We start from the raw sequence: 20,988 nt of genomic DNA, 5'->3' as shown, positions 1-20,988 counted from the left end.
TAATTGATGCTGTAATCGCCCCATCTGTTAAAGGAGCAATTCACAGTTTGGCCTGGGCAGGCTGTGTGTGGGTCTCCCCAGGGCAAAGGCATCCCTGGGCCCACCCCAGCTCCCTGGGGTCCTGCCGGGATGCCTGTTGTCCCTGGCATCTGCCAACCGGGCAGAGCCTGCCCCATCCACCTGTCCCCAAAGCCCTGGGGTCATCCCGCCTGGTCCCCTGAACCTCACAGCCCTGGATCACCGCGGTGGTGGGGAGAACACCGGGAACTCTTTGGATCAAAGAGCTGGAGTCTCTCCAGGAGGGTCTGGGGTGGGGGGCTTTGCAGAGGACAGGGGGGGTTCTGCTGGGCTGGGACTGATGGCGCATCTCCGGGGCGATGCCAAGCCGGGGGGAGTGGGCGAGCGGCAGAGCCGTGCCACGGCGCGTGAATGTCAGATGCTGCTTGGCTGCGAGCTGGGCTCGTGCGAGAGCAGATCTGTTCAATCCCATTTGGAGAGGGGGGGAGAGGCGGGGAGGTGGTGGTGGGGGGGGCCCTTCCCCAGGCTCAATCTGGTAGGTTTTAGTTACAGTCGTTTTAGGATTTGGGCAGCGAATTGGTGCAGCTTTGGCACAGGGGGGGATGGATGAGCACCGAGGCTGCCAAGGCTCCCTCATCCCCCGGAATTGGGGAAGGGGGGGGTCGCGCAGGTGGGCACAGCCCCCGGGCTGAGCCGTCACCCGGCTCTCTGGGCAGCAGCTGGGCGAGCGGAGGAGGGGAGGAGGTGCCTGGCGTTGTCCGCAGGGCACCCGCAGCCCTGCAATGCTCGGGTGGACGCTTCAAATCGCGTTATCTCCATAACCGCCCGGCTCTGGCCGCTCCGAGTGGCAGTGGAGATAAGTGGATTTCCAGGGAGCGCCTGGTCGTCTGACATTTAAGACTCCTTAATCCGTAACCACCACCCTGCGAAGGCAGGACGCAGCCACGTTTCCCAGCCGGGGCAGCCCCAGGCACAGGTTGGTCCCCACAGTGGTGGCTCCAGCTGTGCCCGGGCGACAGGGTGAGGTTCAAGGATGTGCATGGGGGCAGTAGTGTCCCTGGGGACATCCTGGTCCTCCCCTCAGTGCTAACCTCCTTAGAAGTCCAGGGCACGCTGGGGATAGGCTCTGGGGTGTTTGCTGTGCTGATGGATTGAGAAGGTCACTGCAGCCATGGGGCTACATGGGAAAAGCCACAATCCGCGGGGAAGAATATGCCCTTGCTGGATCCCTGGCGTAGGGAGCCTACCTGGGGAGGTGGCATCACCTCCTGCCTACTCAACAGGATGCAGCATGGCCTCACCACGCTGTGCCTAAGGATGCACCTGGCAGGACACATCCTGGCCCTCGCTGTGTGTGCGTCCGGAGCCGCTCCTGCGGGGCATCACCGGGGCTGAGCGGCTGCCTGCAAGGAGGAGACGGGTGAAAGCCACTCTGTGCACCATGATGACTCGCCATCTGCTTCCAGGGCGAACTCCAGATGCTGGATTTAATCTTCCATAGCCTTTTTAATTCAGGAGTTGGCTTCTTAACGTCCCTCAGTGCCACCTCGGCAGCAGAGACGAGCAGAGCGGCTGCCACAACTGGCCCTCGGAAGGATGTTCTGGAGCACGGGAGATGAACTATCTCCGTGTGAGTTGCCCATCTGGCGACCTGTCATACCTCGACCCGTCATACCTCCGACTCCTTAAGCTGTCCAGGGTGAGCCTGAGCATTCACAGCACTGCCCAAACCTCCCCCAGGCCTGGGAGTCCTCTCTTGATGTCTGGAGAAAAGGTGGTGGTTGATGGTAACTTCCATGGCACATCCAGCAGTGGATTATCCAGCTGGACCAGTTTTCAGGAGGATGAACTCGAAGAGCAGAGCTCGGGGGCTGTCGGGTTGACAGAGGTGATGGCTTGCAAACAACATCTTTGTCTTTGCCTCTGGGTGTTCCTGGTTATCAGGCACCATGTTCTCCCTGGATGGGTGTCCCACAGGGATATTCAGCCTTGGGAGATCATGGATTGATTTCTCACTTGGTTCTCCTGCTGCTGGCCATGTGGTCGGCAGGCCTGAAATCAGGGCCTGTTTCAGTTGACCTCTGTCACCTGGTGGAGGGAGCAGCAGGTTTGACTGTGCTGTGGAAATGGGGCACCTGGGAGCTGGGTCGGGTGTTGTGGTGCTGGGGTCGGAGCTACTTTGAACCTTGTTCTGGTGGTGCTTGTTTTCCCAAGCCTTTGACCTGGGTTGCAGCTGGACCATCTGACCCGTGACGCTGCTACAGGGCCGTGGTCCTGCTCTACTTGCTGGGTGTCTCATCCCAGGGTGTGTTTTAGTCACCATGATGCCTCCAGGGTGTCTTGTCTCCCCATGCATTGCTCCCACCGTGGTCCCGTGCTCCTGGCCATCCCAAGGTCCTCTCAGGTGTTGACCAGGGTGGCTGAGGAGCACAGGAACCACCTCCAGCGCTGCGAGGGGAAGGAACCTCCCGCTGCAGCCTCCCTAGACCTTCACTTGGGATGCTTTGGAGAGGGATACATGCTGGTGGTGGGCACCCTACTTCAGTCTGTCCATGGCATGGCTGAGTCTGTCCATCCGTCTGTCCATCCCTCCATCACCAGGGAGCAATGGTGGTAGTGGAGAGAGGTGGGGGCCATGCTGGGCTGGCGGCTGCATGGGGAGGGGGAGGAAGCGGGGACAAAAACCTGGTGGAGGGGACAATTACAGCCTTTCTCCAGGCTGAAAAGACGCCGGGGTCCCTTCCGTCCTCATCCTCCGTCTGCTGAGGGCGGACAAAGCCACCGCCCCCGGTGCCCACCCAGCGCCCAGGGATTAGAAAAAAGGCGAATTTTGATTTTCTCCCTTTGTTTCCGGAGCCCGGGAGCAGCTCGGCTTCAGCTTTTGCTGCTTTCTTCTCCCTTTACGCCGTGTCTGTGCACGGCTGACCAACCGGCGTTTTTTCCAGGAGGAGGGTGATTTATTTAAAATTAAAGGAAAGCAGAAGTTCTCTCTTGAAGATGAGACTTTTTAGGTCGGCGGGAGCTGATGGCTTTCCAGCCATGCAGCGAAAACACTGGGGAGCTGGCTGGAATTTGCAGCTTGTCATTTTTTTAGGAGAAGTGAAGCTTCTCTCCTGCTCCCCACTGACAGCGAATGGTGCCTGCAACTGGGGGGACTCTCAGTCCATTGGCTGGCAGGGGTTTCTCCGGGTGCTGGACCACCAGAGATGATCCTTTTGCAACCTTTATTTGTTTTGGAGTTGTTAGGACTATTGCAGCACAGTCCCCTGTGTGCAGTGTGCAGGGGAGCCCCAGGGCAGAGGAAAGGGGATGCAGGCTGGTGTGGTGCTGAGCGCTGGGGTAAGATCCAGGGAGAGGAGAATCCCATTTTTTCCCCCCAGGACCATGGGAGAGCATGGCTGCCCTGCCCCATCTGAGCATCCCAGGCTGGTGGAAGGCAGATCTTTGGGGTGAATCTTGGAGTCATGGAATGGTTTGGGTTTGAAGGGACCTTAAAGACCATCTTGTTCCAACCCCCTGCCATGGGCAGGGACACCTTCCACTAGACCAGGTTGTTTCAAGCCCCATCCAGCCTGGCCTTTGACATTTCCAGGGATGGGACAGCCACAGCTTTCTCTGGGCAACCTGTGCCATGGATGCTGTCCCTCACCCCGGGGACACCTGGCTTTCAGACCCTATGGGCTCAGCCTGGACCTGGCAGGGTGGTTCATTGCAGGAGAGGAGCAGTGTCCTGCGAAGGGCTGGGAACCCCCTGGGTGTGGGTTGGGGCCTCCTGACCTTGGTGGTGTCCCCTTGAACCCTGGCGTCCCTCCAGGCTGCTAAGCTGCCCCGTGCAAAGACCCGGGCGAGGGAGCCCATCACGTGCCCCTTTAATGCCGCGGCCGGGACTAAGCACCTTCTGACAGGGACCCAGATGACGCTGCCCGGCGCCTTCCCCTGGGATGGGGGCCGGAAAAGGGGCAGGAACGGGAAGGGGGGGGGCCTCGCTCTCTTTACTTGGGTCAATCATAAAGAAGGGATTAAGATCATTAATTCCTCCCCCCGCTGCAATTAACGACGGGGCCGGGCAGCGGCTGGCGAGGAGCAAAGATGTCTGCTGCGCTGGGTGGTCCCGCGGTGTCAGAGTCGGGGGGACCCCCCTTTTGTGCAAACTAGGCGGGCACCCCTCAGCACGCGGGTCCTGGGGTCCCTGGAGGGGACAGTGCGGGGACAGCCCCATCCCAGCTGGCACAGCCGCGGGGTCCGGCGCCTGCTGCCGCGGTGGCCCCGGGGGCCGGAGGGCAACGCCGGGTGGTTGCAGATGGTGGGAGCTGGCGCAGGCAAAGCGGCGGCCGGGACAATGGCGGGATTGTGCAGCGGTGCCGCTGGCACAGCTCGGCACGGCTCGGTGCAGCACCCCGTGCCAACAGCGGGCACTGCCTCGCGCCGCTGGGGCTGAGCGGGGACGCGGCGCTGTGTGCCCGGTGTCTCCGGGGGTGCTGGGGGGCTGCACCAGGTGGGCCGGGGTCCCTTTATCCTACAGTGCCACCCACTGCAGCCGTGGGTGCTCAGGGGAGCCCTGCGCCAGGCTGGGAGGGCTGTGAGCAAGGGGCTCAGAGCTGCTGGCACCCGATCCGTGTGGCATGGTGGGAAGGCTGGCAGGTCTGGCCGGCTGCAGAGGAAGATGGGAGCTGGTGGAGACGGTGACCATGCCGTGGCTTCAGCTGGTGTCCTCCCCACCTTTGGCACCTGGACCCCACCCCGTGGGGCTGTGGGGACGCCTCGGTGTGGCATCGAGCCCTACATCGGCACAACTCGGCTCTTTGCCAGGGTGATGCAAAGCGTGCTCCTGGTTGTGGCTGGAGACCCCCCGCAGCCCCCCGGCAGCCACAGGGCGAGCAGGCAGGGTGGCAAATCCGGGGCCGATCCTGCCGGGCGCTTGGCTCCCAGCTGGGCGCGGAGCCGGGCGGAAGAGGCGCAGGGCCGCAGGAAAGGCGGCCGCGGGCAGGCGTGAGATAACACCCCCGGGCGCTTTATCTCACATCCTCCCGTCCGGTGCTTTTCCTGCTGCGCTCCCCGCTCCGGCCCCAGCGCCCCTTACTTTCGGCACTGAGGTGTGACCCGTCCTAAGGTCTCCAGGGGCGGGTCCCCCACCTCCCTGGCAGAGGGGACGGGTGATTCAGCTGCACGGCAGGAGCCCGCCCACGCTCCCAGCCCCCTTCACCCATTTGGGGCGCACCCCACCTCGCCGCCACCCAGCATCCCCCTGCCTGGCGTGGGGCTGGGGAAGGGCAGCCCGTCCTGCCGCCGCAGCCCTCCCTCCCCACGTGGCCTGGCGAGCTCCCGGCTGGAGCCCAAGCCCTGCATCGATCCGCGCTGCATCTTAAATCCCGCAGCAGCTGAAGCAAGCGGTTTTCAGCGCCAGGGCGGGGGGGTTTCTCCGTGGGCGAGCGGGCTCTGGCACCGGAGTGAGACACCAGGGCTGCTTCCGCAGCCGGTACCGCGGTGGTTGGCGCAGGGACCTTGCCCCCATCGGCGTTTTAGCGAGCTGGGTCCGTGGGAAAAGGTCCTGGGCTGTCACGGGGTTCCTGGGGTTGTACTGGAGATGGGGACCCGAAGGGTGATGGATGGGCAGGAGTGGGGTGTGGGGGCCACAGGGATCCTCCTCGCTCTGCTGCATCGACCCTGCGCAGGAGCGAGGGTCGCAGCACAGCCCTCCACACATGGCCACATCCCTGCCTGGACTCCAGAGAGGAGGCTGCCGGGATAGCCAGGATGGAGGGACGGGGTAGCGGAGGGGCCTCCTCCCAGTGCCGCCCTCCCCCAGCTGCCGCCGGGGTGGGGACGCGGGTTCCTGCTCCACTAAGCCCTGCAGCTTTTCTCCTCTAAAGCCTGATTACTTGGCGGTGCCTGTGCGTGCGTGTGTGCTCGGGAGGGAGGAGGAGGAGGAATTTCACAACAACAAGTGTTTGCAGCCACACTGGGCCCAGCTGCCCGGGAGTTGCCCCGGGGACAGTGGCATAGCGTCCGTTCCGGGAAGGCTTTGCCTGTCACCGCAGAGCCCGGGGCTCCTCCGGAGTGGCCGGGCATGTGGGCTGGGCACACCGGGGCATGGCAGGAGGTCAGCACTGGGGCTTGGAGGTGGATGCTGTGGCTTTTCTTCGGGCTTGGAGGTGGATGCTGTGTCTCCTCATGGGGCTTGGAGGTGGATGCTGCAGCTCCCTGTTTGGTTTGGAGCTGCAGCATCTTGGTGGGGTTTGGAAGTGGACACTATGACCGCCCATGGGGTTTTGAGGTGGATATTGCAGCTCTTGGGGGAGTTGGGAGGTGGACACCATTGCTGCCCGTGGGGTTTGGAGGTGGACACTGGAGCTCTTGGTGGGGTTTGGAGCTGGACACCATGGCTGCCCATGGAATGTGGAGATGGACACCATGGCTGCCCAATGGAATTTGGAGGTGGACACTGCAGCTCTTGGTGGTGGAGTTTGGAGGAGGGTGCTGTGGATCCCTGTGGGGCTTGGAGGTGGACTCTGTCACTTTCCATGTGGCTTCCTTCCCCAGCCCAGTGCTGGCCCAGGGACATGATCCAGGAGGAGAAGGAGGACGAGGAGCAGGAGGAGGGTGAGGGGTGCAACCTAGCCTGAGCGGGGTGAGCAACATCACTGGAGGCCGTGGGATTTGGGATGCTGCCTCCGTGGCACCCGGCTGGGGGAACACTGGCGGCTGCAGGGTGGGAACCAGGCACCCCTTTCATGAGCTCCAGCTCCCAGCTCAGGAGCATCCCGCCGGCGCCTGTGGTCCCATCCGTTGTGGGGCCGCATGCCGCTGGAGCGGAGCAGGAGATGAGCCCCGTGACTTCCCTGGGGCTGCCGTCCCTGGGGGAGGAGAACCAGGCACAGAGAGTCTTTAAGCATCGCAGTGCCATTGCTACCAGGCCAGGACTTCCCCTGTGACCCCCCACTTCTGTCTGGATGGCGACCCTTTTAGAGAGCAGCGGAACGGATCTCCACCGAGGTCCGTTCCCTGGAGTTCCTTTGTTCGCGGCGCTGAGACTTTCATGGCAGGGGGAGGAAGAGCCGCTTTGAAAAGCCCGTTGGCTCTTGCCAGCGCTAACTCTCTTTTCTTTTCTCCTTCCAGAGCCGCGTGGTGTGTCCCAGAGCCGCAGAGTATGTCTGTGCACTGAGAGTGCCCTGAGTCCTCCGCAGCCGGCGCGGGAGGAGACGCCCCGTTGATGCGCGTTCCCGTCTGAGCGTCCCCGGTGCCCGGTGGGCTGGTGCTACCAGAAGGGCTTTGAGGGTCTTTTGCTTTGGCATCGGGGGTGGGGTTTGTGGGGGGTTTTTTTGGGTTTTTTTTGCCCTTTTTTTTTTTTTTTTTTTAAATTTTGGGGTTGGTTTCGCTGTTGTGCTCCGAGCACCATGTCAAATTCGGGCTCCCACCAAGACACTGGGAACAAGCCAGAGACGGAAAAAAATAACCAGGATGACTCTCAACCCCCCGTCAACTCCGAGAGGAGGAACAAAAGTGGAATAATAAGTGAACCTTTGAACAAAAGTCTTAAGAAGTCCCGTCCACTCTCCCACTATTCCACCTTTGGTAGCAGCAGCTCGGTAAGCGAACATTCAGAGAAAGGCAACCCCTTAGCTAATGGCAACGATGCGACTGTGGATAAAAGTCATTCTACCTCAAAGCACAAAAACATCTCTAGTATGCTGAGCAAATTAGACCGGATGTCGGAGCTCTCCTCAGAAGGACAGACCGCCCTCCAACAGTTTGCTCAGTCGACAGAAATGCTCAAAAGAGTGGTACAGGAGCATCTTCCTCTAGCAGGCGAGCACGGGACTGGTATCTCTGACATGGAGGCAGTCTCAGCTGCAGAGACAATGAACGGCCCCTCTGATTTTCCTTACCTGGGGGCTTTTCCCATCAACCCAGGCCTTTTCATTATGACCCCTGCCGGCGTGTTTCTGGCAGAGAGCGCGCTCCATATGGCTGGCTTGGCAGAGTATCCCATGCAGAATGAGTTGGCATCTGCCATCAATTCGGGGAAAAAGAAACGGAAAAGATGCGGCATGTGCCCGCCCTGCCGAAGACGGATAAACTGCGAGCAGTGCAGCAGTTGTAGGAATCGCAAAACTGGCCACCAGATTTGCAAATTCCGAAAATGTGAAGAACTCAAAAAGAAGCCTTCTGCAGCACTGGAGGTAACCGGCCCCTCTCAGGCACCCTAACCCCTCCTCGGGCTGCGCTCCTGGGTTCGGATCTTGCCCTAGATAATAAAACACCTGGTACTTCTTACTTTTTTTTATTTTTCCCTTTTCCATTAACAGCTCTAGCAGTGAGATGTGTGCTCTGCCCAGTGCCCCCAGACCCCATCCCCCCTTGCATACTGGGGTTGATTGGTGTGGGGAGGAGGGCTGGGGTCTCTTCCTGGGGCACCTGGGCACGCTGAGCTGCACTCTCCCCTTTGCAGGAACGGGGGCTCTGCTGGGGTTTTGGTGGTGGTATCCCTTGTCCTGAGCGGATGGCAGCTCCCTGAGCTGGGGAGCAGCGTCTAACCCCAGGGGGTGGGGAGGAAGGGGGTGACTTTTTGGGGCAAAGCTCAGAGTAATTGGTGATGGTGAAACCCGTGGCTGGGGTGCAGCCAGAGCCCAGCCCCTCAGCTCACTCTGCTCTGAGCAGGAGCACTGTGGTCCCTGGTTTTGGGGGTAAACTGCTACAGTGTGCACTGGGCAGCATCCCCTGTGGTGTGGCTGTACCAGGTGTCCCATCCATGGGCCAGCATCCATTTGGGGTGGTCAGGATGAGGCCATAAGGCACTAGCTGGATTTACCAGTGGTAGCAGTGCTGCAGTCCCCTCTGGCAGTGCACCTGCTTTGGTACCCAGCGGAGCTGGGAGCACCCCTGCTCCTGCTGGGGATGCCCAGGTGCCCTGGGGTGAGGCTCTGGGATGGTGCTTGGATTGTCACTGCCCACCATGGCCCAGCTGTGGATTTTGCCCTTGGATTTGGAGGAGCTGTTGGGTTGGGGTGTCACCTTGCCAAATCCACCAGGGATGTGTGACATTCATGTGGGGACCACAGGGAAAGTCCAGTTGTTGTGTGGGTCTGAAATTCAGCTTGGGGCCATGGGCAGCTCCTGGTGGCGTGGTGTGGTGTGGGTGAGGGCTGGGTGCCCATGCAGGGATGTCCCATGGTGCTGCACACCCATGGATACTCTGGGCCTGTCTGCTGGGTCCCCAATGTGTTGTGCTTAAGCCAGGTTTGGTTTTTCTGTGAGCTGATCCCACCGTCAGCTGTGCTTTGTCCTTCTGGTGAGCGCATCCCCAGAGCTGGCAGAGGCTAAAAAGTCACCTGGACATCAGAGCTGGATCGTGCATCCTGGCGTGAGGGCATTGCCCATCCTCTGGTGGTCCCAACGCAACCAAAACCCACCGCTCCCTTAGCCACGTTCTACGTTTTTCAATTAGCATCAGCTCTGAATGAATACTGAAGGGGAAAAAAAAAATCCATTTGGGCGGTGGGGATGAGGAGAGGGGGACTGTGTCTTTCAAAAACCGCTGTATTGCTAAATTATATTCTTGTTCTAATTTGCTGAGTCAGTGATCTGGAAAAAGGGAGAAAGGGAAAAAAAAAAAGTTCATTTCTTCCAAAGAGTCCTAAAGCGGGTCAATAGACTCGGAGCTCGCAGCAGCCGGAGGAGACGCTCCCTTCTCCCAGCGCTGCGCTGGGTCCAGGGGTGATAAATAGCACTAGGAGCCCGTGAAACAGTCACCCCTGTGATTGGCTTCTCCATCTCATGACTGGCTGAGAAATTGAGGCCACTGAAATAGGGCTCTTCATGTGGTGGAGTTGGGCCTCACCAGAGATGAGTCCCCATCCCTCCTGGGCACAACCTTTGGTGTTTTGAGGCTGAAGAGAGATGTTGTGCTGGTGGGGGTGGAAGCCTGGGTAGGTGTGGGTCACTTCAGGGCATTACCAACCCTTTTTCAGGACAGATCCTCCCCTATCTCACAATATCCACTTGCACCGTGTGTTGACCTTGATAGAGTTGAGCAAGATTGTGGCTGGGTCAGGGACACCGTGACCCCAGCTTATGTCCCAGGGTCACCTGGGTCAATGGCTGGGTTGTTAAACCTAACCCTATGTCAACCAGCCTTGATCATATGTTGTGTTGGGCCAATGCAGGGCAACCACCAGCACCTGCCTTGTGGTGGAGACCTGTCTGGAGAAGGCCAGGATGCAGAGGTCCATGGACTACTGGTCCTGGTGGGGTGCCATCACACCATTGTACTTGATACTGGGACAGAAGGGGCCACTCAGTGGCCCTTTATATGGAGCTGAAACATTCACAGGCCTTTGTGAAGCATCATCCCCCTCTGTCAGGAGTGGTGCCATTGCCTGGGAGAAGGGCAGTGACTCTGTCCTGCCAGCCCTGTGCATCCAGAGGAACGTCCTCAGAGAGCCCAGACAGGGGCCACAGCTGTGATTAAACATTGATCTAAAATCAAGCAGTAAAAAAAAAAAAGAATTAAACCTTTATGGCAGCATAAAAAAACGGGCTAAATCCCTCAGCCGCCGTTAAGCTTTATCTGCACATCTACAGAGCCTGAATAACCAGTTACTGCTGGTGTCCCACTCTGGTGGTGGCTGCCTGGGGCTCTGAGACCAGTGAGGCAGGTTGGGTGCTCAGAGCAGGCAGCAGCACGTCCCTGCACTGACCAGGCTCCTCTGGGCTCTTCCAGCCCCAGCAACCCTGGCTAATGCCGTGGGGGCTGCTGGCCGGGTCACCCTGGGCTTGTCTGCAGAGCTGTAGGTCACACAAAGGCCTTGAATAGTTGGGATTTGACTCAACAGAGCTGTTCTCCATCCAGAGAAACTGTGATGAAGTGCCTTGAGGCCCCAGATAGCACTGGTGAGGGTCATTGCCAGCCTCACGTCAGCCTCACAGAGAGACCCTCACCACAGAGGACAAGGGGTGAGGGTTTTAAACTGAAAGAAGGTAGATTTAGGTAGAAATGTGCTGAGGGTGGTGAGGCCCTGGCACAGGTTGCCCAGAGAAGCTGTGGCTGCCCCATCCCTGGAAGTGTTCAAGGCCAGGTTGGACAGGGCTTGGAGCAACCTGGGCTAGTGGAAGGTGTCCCTGCCCATAGCATGGAGTGGAATGAGATGATCTTCAAGGTGTCCTCTAACCTAAACTGTTCTGTGAGTCTGTGATTGTGATGATGAGGGGGATCAATCCTGGGCATCCACATTAGAGCTGGTTGTCCAGCTTCCTTTAATAATGAAGGAGCAGAGGTGTTTATCAGACATCTCCTTTCAGACCCATAAGGAGCCCCCTCACCCCTTGTTTTCCTCTCTCCTGGGATGATGGATCTGGGCTGGTGGCCTTTGCTGGACAGTCCACCATGCTGTGCCCTGCCTGCCCCCAGTGCCTTGGGTGGGATCCAGCGTGGGTGGTGTGCTGTGCCACAGCCCTGTGTGTTGCCAGGCAGAGGCACTTGGGCCTTCCCGAGATATCTGATTTCACGTCACAGAGACCTTTGGGGAAGGGGTGATGCCTGCAGCTTGTGGCTGCCCCAGCTCTGTTTGCCCAGAGGACCTGACAGGGGCCAGGAGCAGGAGTGATCTGTCAGCAGCCTGGTGGCACCACCAACTCTTGCCCATTCCAGCCCTTCGCCCCCCTCCCCTTGCCCAAGCCCCACGTGTGGGTTGTGGTTCCTGTGGAAGTGAGCACATCGGGATCCCCCAGGGATGCTGCCTTGGTTATTCATTGAGGCTTGGTGGGTGTCTTGATCCAAGAGGAGGGCCCAGTGAGATCAGTCTGACTCCTGTGTGGGGTTCGAGACCAGAATGTGGCATGGGTTTGACTCTTGGGATGCTACATGAGGTGTCCTAGGCCTGCACATGAGCTCAATGCCAGGAGCTGGGGCTGTGTCCCCCCTCACCCCATGGGAGCCCAGTGTGCTGTCCCGAGCCCATCACCACGGCCTGTGGCCTGCTTCCCATTGGTGTCCCTTGCTTGTTTGGAGATGCAGGAGCTGAATGCAGGGCCCTGTGAGGGGACTGTGTGTCTGTCTAGCATGGCTTGGCCTCGCTTGGAGGCTGTTGGCACTGAGAGATGTTGTGGTCCTTGCATACTCCACCCATGTTCCCATGAACATTGAGCAGGTTTTCCACAAACATCCCTGGTTCTCCTTCCAGAGGACCACAGTGCTATTGGGGCATTGCCTGGAGGTGGCTTCAGAGAGGTCTCATCTGTTGTTGGGCACATTGTTGGGTGTGAAGTGGAGCCTGGTGGGACTCATTGCTCTTCCCTGCAAGGTGCTGAGAGTTCCCTGCTGGTGCCCGGGGCTGCTGTGTTGGGGTCAGGGTTGTTCACTGGGGCCGGGGCTGATGTTCCCTGTGTCCTGAGCAGCTGCCTGGTGTCCCCAAGCCTGTCCAGCTCACTCCCTGCCTCAGTTTGCACCTAAATGCACTCCTAAACTCATCTGTTGGCTTGGGTCCCGTCCTGTGGGTGTCTGTCTGTCCATCCATAGCAGGGACAGTGGGGGCTGGCACCAAGGGGGCTGTTGTGCCAACTCCCCATGGCCTGACCATTGTGCTCATGGGAGGGGAAGTTGGGGGCTGGCCGAGCTGCTGTGCTGGTGCCCTGCCAGGGTGGGAGGCTGGCAGTCGGGGGACCCCAAGATTCCCTCCAGCTGGGGCATCCTGGGTTGGAAATCTTGGGATACACGGCTGCACTGGGAGGTGCTGAGCCAGGGGTGAATCTGTCCCAAGGCAGCTGGCCGGGGGGCTGGGCTGGGGTGAGGGGTGGGTGCCCAACCCTGCCGGACCCGACCTAACGCCTTGTCCCTTCTTCTTCTGTCCCCCCTCCCTGTCTCTCTTCCTTTCCAGAAGGTGATGCTTCCTACAGGAGCCGCGTTCAGATGGTTCCAGTAGGAACGGGAATCCCAAAGCTCTGTCATCCAAGTGCAATGTCACTGCTTGCTTGTGTTGTCTCAGGCAAGGGATTTTTGGCTGAAATGAATGGATGCACCTGTGTCTCTTTAGAACCAAAAATATTTTCTCGCAAATCTCATTCCTGTTTTTATAATTTTTTTTTTTTTTTTTTTTTTTTTTTTTTTTTTTTTTCGTTCGTTTTAACATCTTCGAGTCCTAGTCAGACATTTAACTGCTTTTCAAATAAAAAACAAAAAAAAAAATAATTAAAAGAAAAAAACAATGGATCTGTAAAGTACCAAGACTTAATAGACAGAGTATGGACAATCAGTTTCTTTCTGTGTTTTGGTGTTGATGTTGTTTATGTGTGAAAGATGCAGTACTTGTGTAGGGAATGTAAATTTACAGTAACCTTTTAAAATCTAGTTACTAATAAGCACTACTGTAATTTAGCACAGTTGTTTAATTGCACCCTCATTTATACTTTTTATTTGATTCTTTCCCATCATACAATAGAGTGGATAGTTTCTAGAATGCCTCAACTTCATGTTTATAAATGAGAATATGTTTAAAGCGATGTAGTATCCCTTCTCCTCGCCATTCACCTCTGGAAAGTTTAACCCACAAGAGGGTTGGTATAAAAGGTTGAAGAAAACAGTTGCTACACAACCGGCGGAATTCAAAAAAAAAAAGGAAAAAAAAGAGTAAAAAAAAGTAAAAAAAAAAAAGCCATTGTTAGTTTATTAATATAGTACCAGAAATGCTGCGTACAGAAAATCCTCCTAATTGCAACGGTTTACTCCTAGAAGTAATTTTTGTAAACTTACGGAAGTTCAAATCAAAATAAACCAGAATATTGCAGGACCTGTGCTGAAGCAGTTACGCAAAGTGATATTTCTCTTCTGTTCACCCCCCGTCTCTCCAGCTCTCTCTCCATCATTAAATTGAAATGCTGTTTGTAATGTTTTAGCGATCCAGGCTGTTTTTGTGAATAAAATGAATGCATGTTTTGTGTCATGATTTCCAGCTTGGTTATTTCTCTCCCACCCCTCTGTCCGGCCCTCCGGGCCCCCCCAGCAGCGATGCTGGCCGAGGTCCCTGTGCCCCCACCTGCCCACGCGCCGCGGTCCTGCCGGAGCGTGGTGGGACGGTGTGATGAGCCGAGCTGGAGTCGCCCCGGCTGCTAAATCCCCACAGTTAATCCCAGCAGTGGCTGGGCTAAGCCAGCCTTGCTCCTCCCGGGGATATTTCCCAGCTTGACCTGCCCAGAGTTTTACCCAGCAGCACCAACGCCATTTGTTTTGGTGAAATAATGTTATTAGTGGGTCACAGAGAACCTCGGCGAGGCTCATTTTGTTGGGACAAGTCTAAAACAAGCTGCCAAAGGTGAGTGGGCTCTGAGTGGCTTTCCAGACTTGGCCTTGTGCTGGCACTGGGTCAGTAGGAACTGTCTGGGACAACGAGACGGGCTCAACCACAGACAATCCATCATGCTCACTGTTGGTGCTTTGGGTGCTGTGCAGGTGGGCTGGGTGCCTCCTTCCAACCCCCAGGAGGTTCTCCAGGGTCATCCCAGCCTGGCAAGAGGTAGATCCGGCTGGACCCAGCTCTGCCTTGCCGGGAGGAGGTAGCAAGAGCCTTTGTCCCCAGCTCCAGCCAGCATTTGGACCGGCATCTGTTGGCCAGATGTGCACTCGGCAGAGGGGGGTGACGGCGGTGCATGAGCTCTGTCCCTGCCTGGCAGAGACCTGCCAGGATGGAGCAGAAAGTTCTTGGGGAAAACTGCCCCCAAAGCCCCCTCCAGCAGCATTCCACCCAGATGGTTTGGAGCCCAGACCCAGGCACCCCGGTCACACCAGTGCCTGAGCCCAGGGGTGCCTGTGGGAACGACTGGAGCACGTGGTGACAGCGATGTTGCTGGGCCAGCGTGGGGAGGGACAAAGCTCCAGGCCTGCGGGGACAGACTGAGCCTGCCTGTGCCCCAGCAGTGGCATTCCCAGCTTGGCTCCAACCGGGGTGGCACTGGCAAGGGGCTGCTGTGAGCTGGTTCCCAGTTCGTGCTGCTCGGGCAACAGCCGAAATCACTTAGCAGGAATGTGGTGGGGGGTGTTATGGGAAAAAGGAGTCTGGCTGTTCCTTTTACTACTGTGGCTAAGGGTTGGGGCTGTGTGAAGGCACAGTCCTGGCACTCGGGAGGAGCCAACCCCTACCCCATGCTGGGAGAGTGTCCTGGGGAGCAGCACGCAGAACCCCCCCCAGCCCCAATCCCCTGGGGAGCTGCACGGGGGGTGGGTGCTGCTTCATCCCACCCACAGCTGGGGCTGGGGACTGCTGGGAATGTCACCCTGGCCTGGCTGTGTCACCCCCAACAGGGCTGTGTCTGGGGCTGTCATTGGCATGGAGCAGTGGATGGGGAAGTGGATGGCAGGGACCATGGGGATTAGCAGGGGAGATGAGCACTGGCAGGGGAGGGCAGCCATAGCAGGCATGTGGTGCTGTGGTGCTGGCAGGGAGGACGTGGATATTAGCAGGGGACAAAGAGAGCAGTGGCTTCCCCATGTGGGAAAACAGGTCTGGAAGAAAGGAAGGAGGTGGAGACAGGGTGGGATTCAAACCCTTTCTGGTAGCTGGATGGGATGGTGGGGAGGTTGGAGATGGGGAGGTGAGATATGAGGAAGTTGGGAGATGAGGTGCTGGGTGCCCTCTACCCCACTTCCAGCTCACCCCTGTGCTGGGCTGCATCCCTTTGCCTCCCAGGTGTGTGTGTAGGTGGATGGCCCTGTGCTGGACGGCCTGGAGCCTTGCCTAACGAGCTCCTGTCCAGGCAGGACCTCAGGCATCCCCTGAGGGTGAACCCATCCTCTCCTTCGTGCTCAACCACTGCCAGGCACAGCCCCTGTGCCAGGCTGTCCCCACCCAGGGCTGCTGCCCCCAGGGTACCCACTGGCAGCCAGGTGACACAGGGTGCCTGGGACGCTGATAACGAGCTCGGCATGGCACTGAGGGACAACCCTGGGCACTATCACAAGGGCTGGCCTCGAGTCGCTCTTAATTAACATCCTCATTAAACAGAGTTAGCAGAAGGGCAACCAAACCTGCCTGTGGCCCTCGGGCGTGCTGTCACAGAGGGCACAGCCGTATCCCAATCCCCACTTGGCCTTGGTGGCGTGGGAAGCTGCCAGTGAGTGATGCCAGGTGAGGCCAGACTTCGGTGTGGGGCTGGTCCAGTGGTGGTTTCCACGTGGAGTGGCCTGGCTTGGTGAGGATGGATTCCGGGGTGAGCTGCAGCAGGAGCTGGAATGTCCACGCTGGTGCCAGAAACACTCCCCGTTCTGCCACAGGGGCACCCCAGCACTTTGTGGGGTGCTGGGCTGGGCTGTGGGGTGTCACCCACCCCGAGTCTCCCGCGCTGGGTCTCAGCCTGGTGCCGTGGGCTGGCGGCCGCCTCGCCCCGCCGTCCCCCGGGCTGCAATTAGCAGCCTGACCCCGGGCTGACCCGCCCCCCCGGCGTGGGGATGGGGCAGGATGCAGGAAGCGCCGAACAAAATGTGCTTCAGCTGAGCCGGATGGCGGGCTCGCCGTGAGCGCCGCCGGCCAGGCGTGACCTCCCGGCTGCCTGATCCCACTGCCGGGGCTCGGGGGCTGCTGGGGCAGCCAGGGGCCGAGGGCTGGGCAAGGGAGGCTGCGAGGACCTTGCTGGTGGGTTGGGAATGTCCATGAGCGTCGAATGCTGGTTGCTGAGAGGGGACCCAGTGCACGCCTGTTCACCCCAAGAGCGGGTTGGGGTGGTGGGATCTGCTCAGGCTTCCTTGGTAGGGACACTGCACATCCCAGCGGGCTGCGGGGACGAGCCGGACCCACACCAGGTGTCAGAGCCATCCAGCATCTCCTGCACAGCTGCACCATCAGTGAGTGCTCCCTGGGCTAAGCTGACAACAGCTTGGTTGGGGGTTTTGGCAGCCCCACAGCAGCCAGACAGGACCCACAGAGGTCTGCTGGGGGTTCCCAGGCATGGCCAGCCAAGGGAGATGCTCCCTACTGCACACCTGGCTTGGCTCAGGTTGTCTGAATGTCTTCAAGCCTGGGGCTGCTGGGACAAGTGAGTTGGGAATATTAATCTAAATAAACCTTCCAAGTTCTGCTCCCCACAGCTGGCCAGGTGACCTTCCCTGTGTCACACACATCATGGGAGCTTTCCGGGCCGGTTTCCAGCCTTGGTTAAAGTTCTTCTGAAAAGTTGCAGAGTTTTCAAATTCAGGCTAAGGATCCCTCATCTCTTTGCAGATTCTCCACTGGGAATGAGTGTTGGCTTCTTCCCCCCAAAAGTGCCCATGCTGAGGTGTGAGGCAGGGGAGCAGGGTCCCACCAGGTCTCTGGGATGCTGTGCTTGTCATTGTCTTAGTACCAAAGCCTGAAAAGGGCTTTTCTCAGGGAGAAGGAACCGTGGGAGATACTTTGTTCGTGAAGGCTTGACATCCATATCACTTCATCTCTGAGACTTCTAGAATTCCTGACCTAACATCACACTGAGATCTCCCTGTGCCTGAGCCGGGGCAGAAGGATGTTTATCCAACAGCATCCTTTGAAAGGACCCTGTAGGTGGGAGCTGACACCCATTCCTGCATCCCACCAACCCAGGTGTCCCAGGCAAGGCAGAGCTGTGGCTCCAGCTGGCCAAGTGCCTTGGCTGGTTGCCCTGCTGTGGTGCTGCAGGAGGCTGGGGATGTCACTGCAGCTGTCACGGGGTGGTTTCTGCACAGAAACTGCCCAAGGTCCTCCTGCCTTGGGGACCAGAGTGCACCAGAGCTGGAATCCTGCCTGTGCTATATCCATGGAGAAGCTGTCTTGATCTGGAGTCAAATCCCACCCCTGCAGCCCACAGAGGGAATGACTGCTTGGGATGTGCTGGCTGTGCTTGCATGAAAGAGGACACCCCTTCCACCCCCAGCTCCTTCAGCCCCAGCAGAGAACCCCAACCTCCAGCACCCCATGGCTGGGAGCAGCAAGGGCCGTTTGGCCTGTGAGCCACGGTATCCCTCTTTTTAACCACGACCAATGCCTGATTATTCCCGATGGGCACGCAGGTGCTCCCCGGTCCATGCTGCTCTCCCAGCCGGCGCCCGGCGCTGCACAGCCCACGCCAAGCCACGGCGGCTCCCGCCTAATCGGGGACTGGCTGCTCTGCCAAGGCCAGTTTCAGCACTGCGTCAAGATGTTTTAAGGCCAGAGCAGTCAGGATTTGTGAGAAATAGGTCGGCCTGTGACAGCAGAAGGAGGCTACTCGGTGCAAGACGCGGCGTTACCGGGCGGGGAGGCAGCGGCTGGCGCGGCGTGAGCCTTCAGCCCTCGGCTGACGGTGGGTGGACGACAGCGGCTGAGCAGGGGCTTAGCAGAGCTGACAGGTACCACCAGGCTGAGCGGGGGTTTGCAGCCAGCAGCCTGCCTCGCCCTCAGCCAGGCTTTGGAGCCGACAGCCCTGGAGAAGCTTCAGTCAGGGGAGTGGTGTCTCCCCCCGGCAAAGTGCTCGTGGAGATGTCCAGATGGTATTATGGGTAGTGGGAACACAGGACCAGGATGCCCTGTCCTTGTCCCCTCAGCCAGTCCTGCAGTCCCCCTTGTAGCTCTGAGCCAGGGCTGGAGGATGAGATGCCCATGGGGCAGGAAGGATGCCCTGTCCTCTCCTGCCTTGCCTCTGAGAACTTTAGGCTGGATTATCCTGCAGCTGGGCTGGCTGGACACTCTGCCCTAAGCCTGCCCCATCACACAGCCCCTCTCCCTGAGCCCAAGGGAGCCTGGGGCAGGCTTACCGGGGGTGAAGGAGCTGTTTCTCTGTGCTGTAGGCAAACCTATGAGCCAACAAGTGCTTAGAGCAGGTTGTACTAAACCCAGGAAGGGTGCAGGAACAGGGCAAGCATGGATGAGACCTTCCAGTTCATTAAGTTCCTTGATGGTCCATCTCGTCTCACCTGCTTTCTGGCTTTGCCTGTTCTCTTCCTTTTGATTGAAGGGAAATTGTGACCAGGGTGTTCCACAAGGCCTCCTCCTGCCATGAAGGTTCCTTGTGGACAAGAAGACACAGTAGGACAATCTTCCCCTCTCATCCCTGCATGTACCACATTACAGCATCATTTTGCCCTGGTAGAGCCCTGGGTGGCCCTGGGTTTCTGCATCTCCTCACCTGCCCTTGCCACTGAGGTGTCTTGGGGGCTCTGGGTGTGGGCAGGTGCCCACCTGCCTTCTGTCCTGGCAGGCTGGGACAGCAGCAGTGAGAGCCAGCCAAGCCCACCCCCGGGAGCCCAGGGCCGACGCCTCCATCAGCACATCCCGCTTGACCTTTACAGTCATTAATTTCTGCATTTTACCTGACGTGCTGGCCCTGTGCTTTTTAAAGTTCCATCTGCTGTGGGCAGTGATACCTCCAGCAGTGGCACGGCCATGACCCTCCCCACCTCCAGCAGAATTAGTTTTCCAGCTCTGGGAGTGAACCAGGAAGGAGACTGATGCCTGTGAAGGCCTTGCAGGTCCTGCACCTCCCTCTGACAGAGCTGGACCGTGCTGGACAGTGAGCAGGAGTGCTCAGCACAGCTCAGCACCTCTCAGCTGTGCCCTGTCACCCTCTGGAAGCTCCCACTCATGTGCTGTGGCATCGCTGCCACCGGCAACCCTCTGCCTTGCCATGACAGGCACACATCTCCCACTGCCAGGCAACCAGGGCACCAGCCCCGTGGGAGATGCTCCTCCAGCAAGACTCTGCCTCCCTGAGCAAGAGATGCCCTTCTTCTTGCTGCCACGCAGGGGCTTTGCTCCAGGTTTTTCCTGGTGCTTTTAAATGGGGCAGGCGGGGTGAAACACAGATCTGGCCTGTGTGCTCCCCACTCCCTGCAGCGAGGGACGAGGTGCAGGCACTGGCCTCACCCTGAGCCCCAGCTCCTGCCGCTGTGCCGGGCCGGGAGGGCTCCCACCGGCAGCACGGTTCGCTGCCCTGCCGTGAGTCCTGACATTTCTCCACCGAGACAGCCGCAGGGGGAGGCAGGAGTTGGCTTTGCTGCAAGTACGTGCGTGTGAAGGGGGCTCCCGGCCCCCCCGGCTCCAGCCCGGGGAGTGCCTGAGCTGCCTGGTGCCCCTGTCACCTCTCCTGGAGCAGGGCTTGGCTGTGGTCCCTTCCAGAAGAAGCAGGAGCGTGGCAGGGGATGATGCTGCAGGGGCAGTGGTGCCTCTGGGGGCTTGGGGGACACCGAGCTGGGGAAGGGGTCAGGGCAGAGCTAGACATGAGGGGATGGGGAGTGCAGGGGGAAAGGGAGAACACTTGTCCTTAGGGCAGAAGAATGAGACAAAAGGGCAGGAGAAGAGGCAGGAGATGAGAGTGGGAAAGGACAGAGCAGGAATGGGAGTCCTTGAAGAAAACACAATCTGTTGGGTGGGGGAAGCAGCTGAGGTCTCGGTTCCCCCACATCCTGCCAGTCCCACCATGAGATGGGCCATTAGGCACCCACATTTAAGCCTCAGGTGGCAAAGATGGGCAGCAAGATGGGAGTTTGACCCTCCAGGGTGAGCATTGCCGAGGGCTGTGAGATGCCCAGGGGCATCCCAGTGATGGGTGCTGACCTGCTCCCACCCTGGGGAGGCTCTGCACCCCGAGCCACCTCTCCAGCACAGCACAGAGCTGCCGCCTCCATCCTCCCACCTCCATTTTCTTATGTCTCCAGACAAAGTGACCGTTTATCCGCTTGGATTTCAAGCTGTGTGCACAGCCCCGCGCTCACCCCTTCGGCTGGACACGGGGAGGAAGAGGAATGCGACCAGGCAGGTTTGTGCAAACACAGGCACTGCGTGGTCCCCCTCGGTCTTTAGTCTGGTAAGCAAAATCAGCATCTAATCCAGATCAAACAGGACTTTAGCTCCTGTCAAAGGACTGATCCCCTATTCTGCCCAGGCTGTGGTATTTAAAGGGACATGGCCAGGTTAAGTACAGCTGGAAACAAAGGGGTTTGTGAAAAATCATCATAATAAAAACAACAACAACAAAAGCTGGGAAAGATTAGCGGGAAGAGAG

General features: G+C 58.5%; 1 protein-coding gene across 3 annotated transcripts in view; it reads left to right on the top strand.

Moving 5' to 3' along the window:
- Positions 1–13,955, top strand: part of CXXC5 (CXXC finger protein 5) — a 36,763-nt gene extending 22,808 nt beyond the window's left edge. For 2 of the 3 annotated variants that reach the window (XM_027682752.1, XM_027682753.1), the window contains exons 2-3: positions 7,135–8,198; positions 12,891–13,955. In XM_027682752.1, the coding sequence (XP_027538553.1) occupies positions 7,413–8,198; positions 12,891–12,935 (831 nt within the window). In that variant the 5' untranslated portion in view covers positions 7,135–7,412 and the 3' untranslated portion in view covers positions 12,936–13,955. Of the gene's footprint in view, positions 1–7,134; positions 8,283–12,890 lie in introns of all 3 variants that reach the window. The other variant, XR_003534126.1, reaches the window with a different exon arrangement.
- Positions 13,956–20,988: the final 7,033 nt, after the last annotated feature.

The sequence above is a fragment of the Neopelma chrysocephalum genome, unplaced genomic scaffold, assembly GCF_003984885.1.
Source record: "Neopelma chrysocephalum unplaced genomic scaffold, ASM398488v2 Primary Assembly neopelma1_63, whole genome shotgun sequence".
Classification (NCBI taxonomy): Eukaryota; Metazoa; Chordata; class Aves; order Passeriformes; family Pipridae; genus Neopelma; species Neopelma chrysocephalum.
Note: the sequence above shows the minus strand (reverse complement) of the source record. Positions and strands in the feature narration are given on the sequence as shown.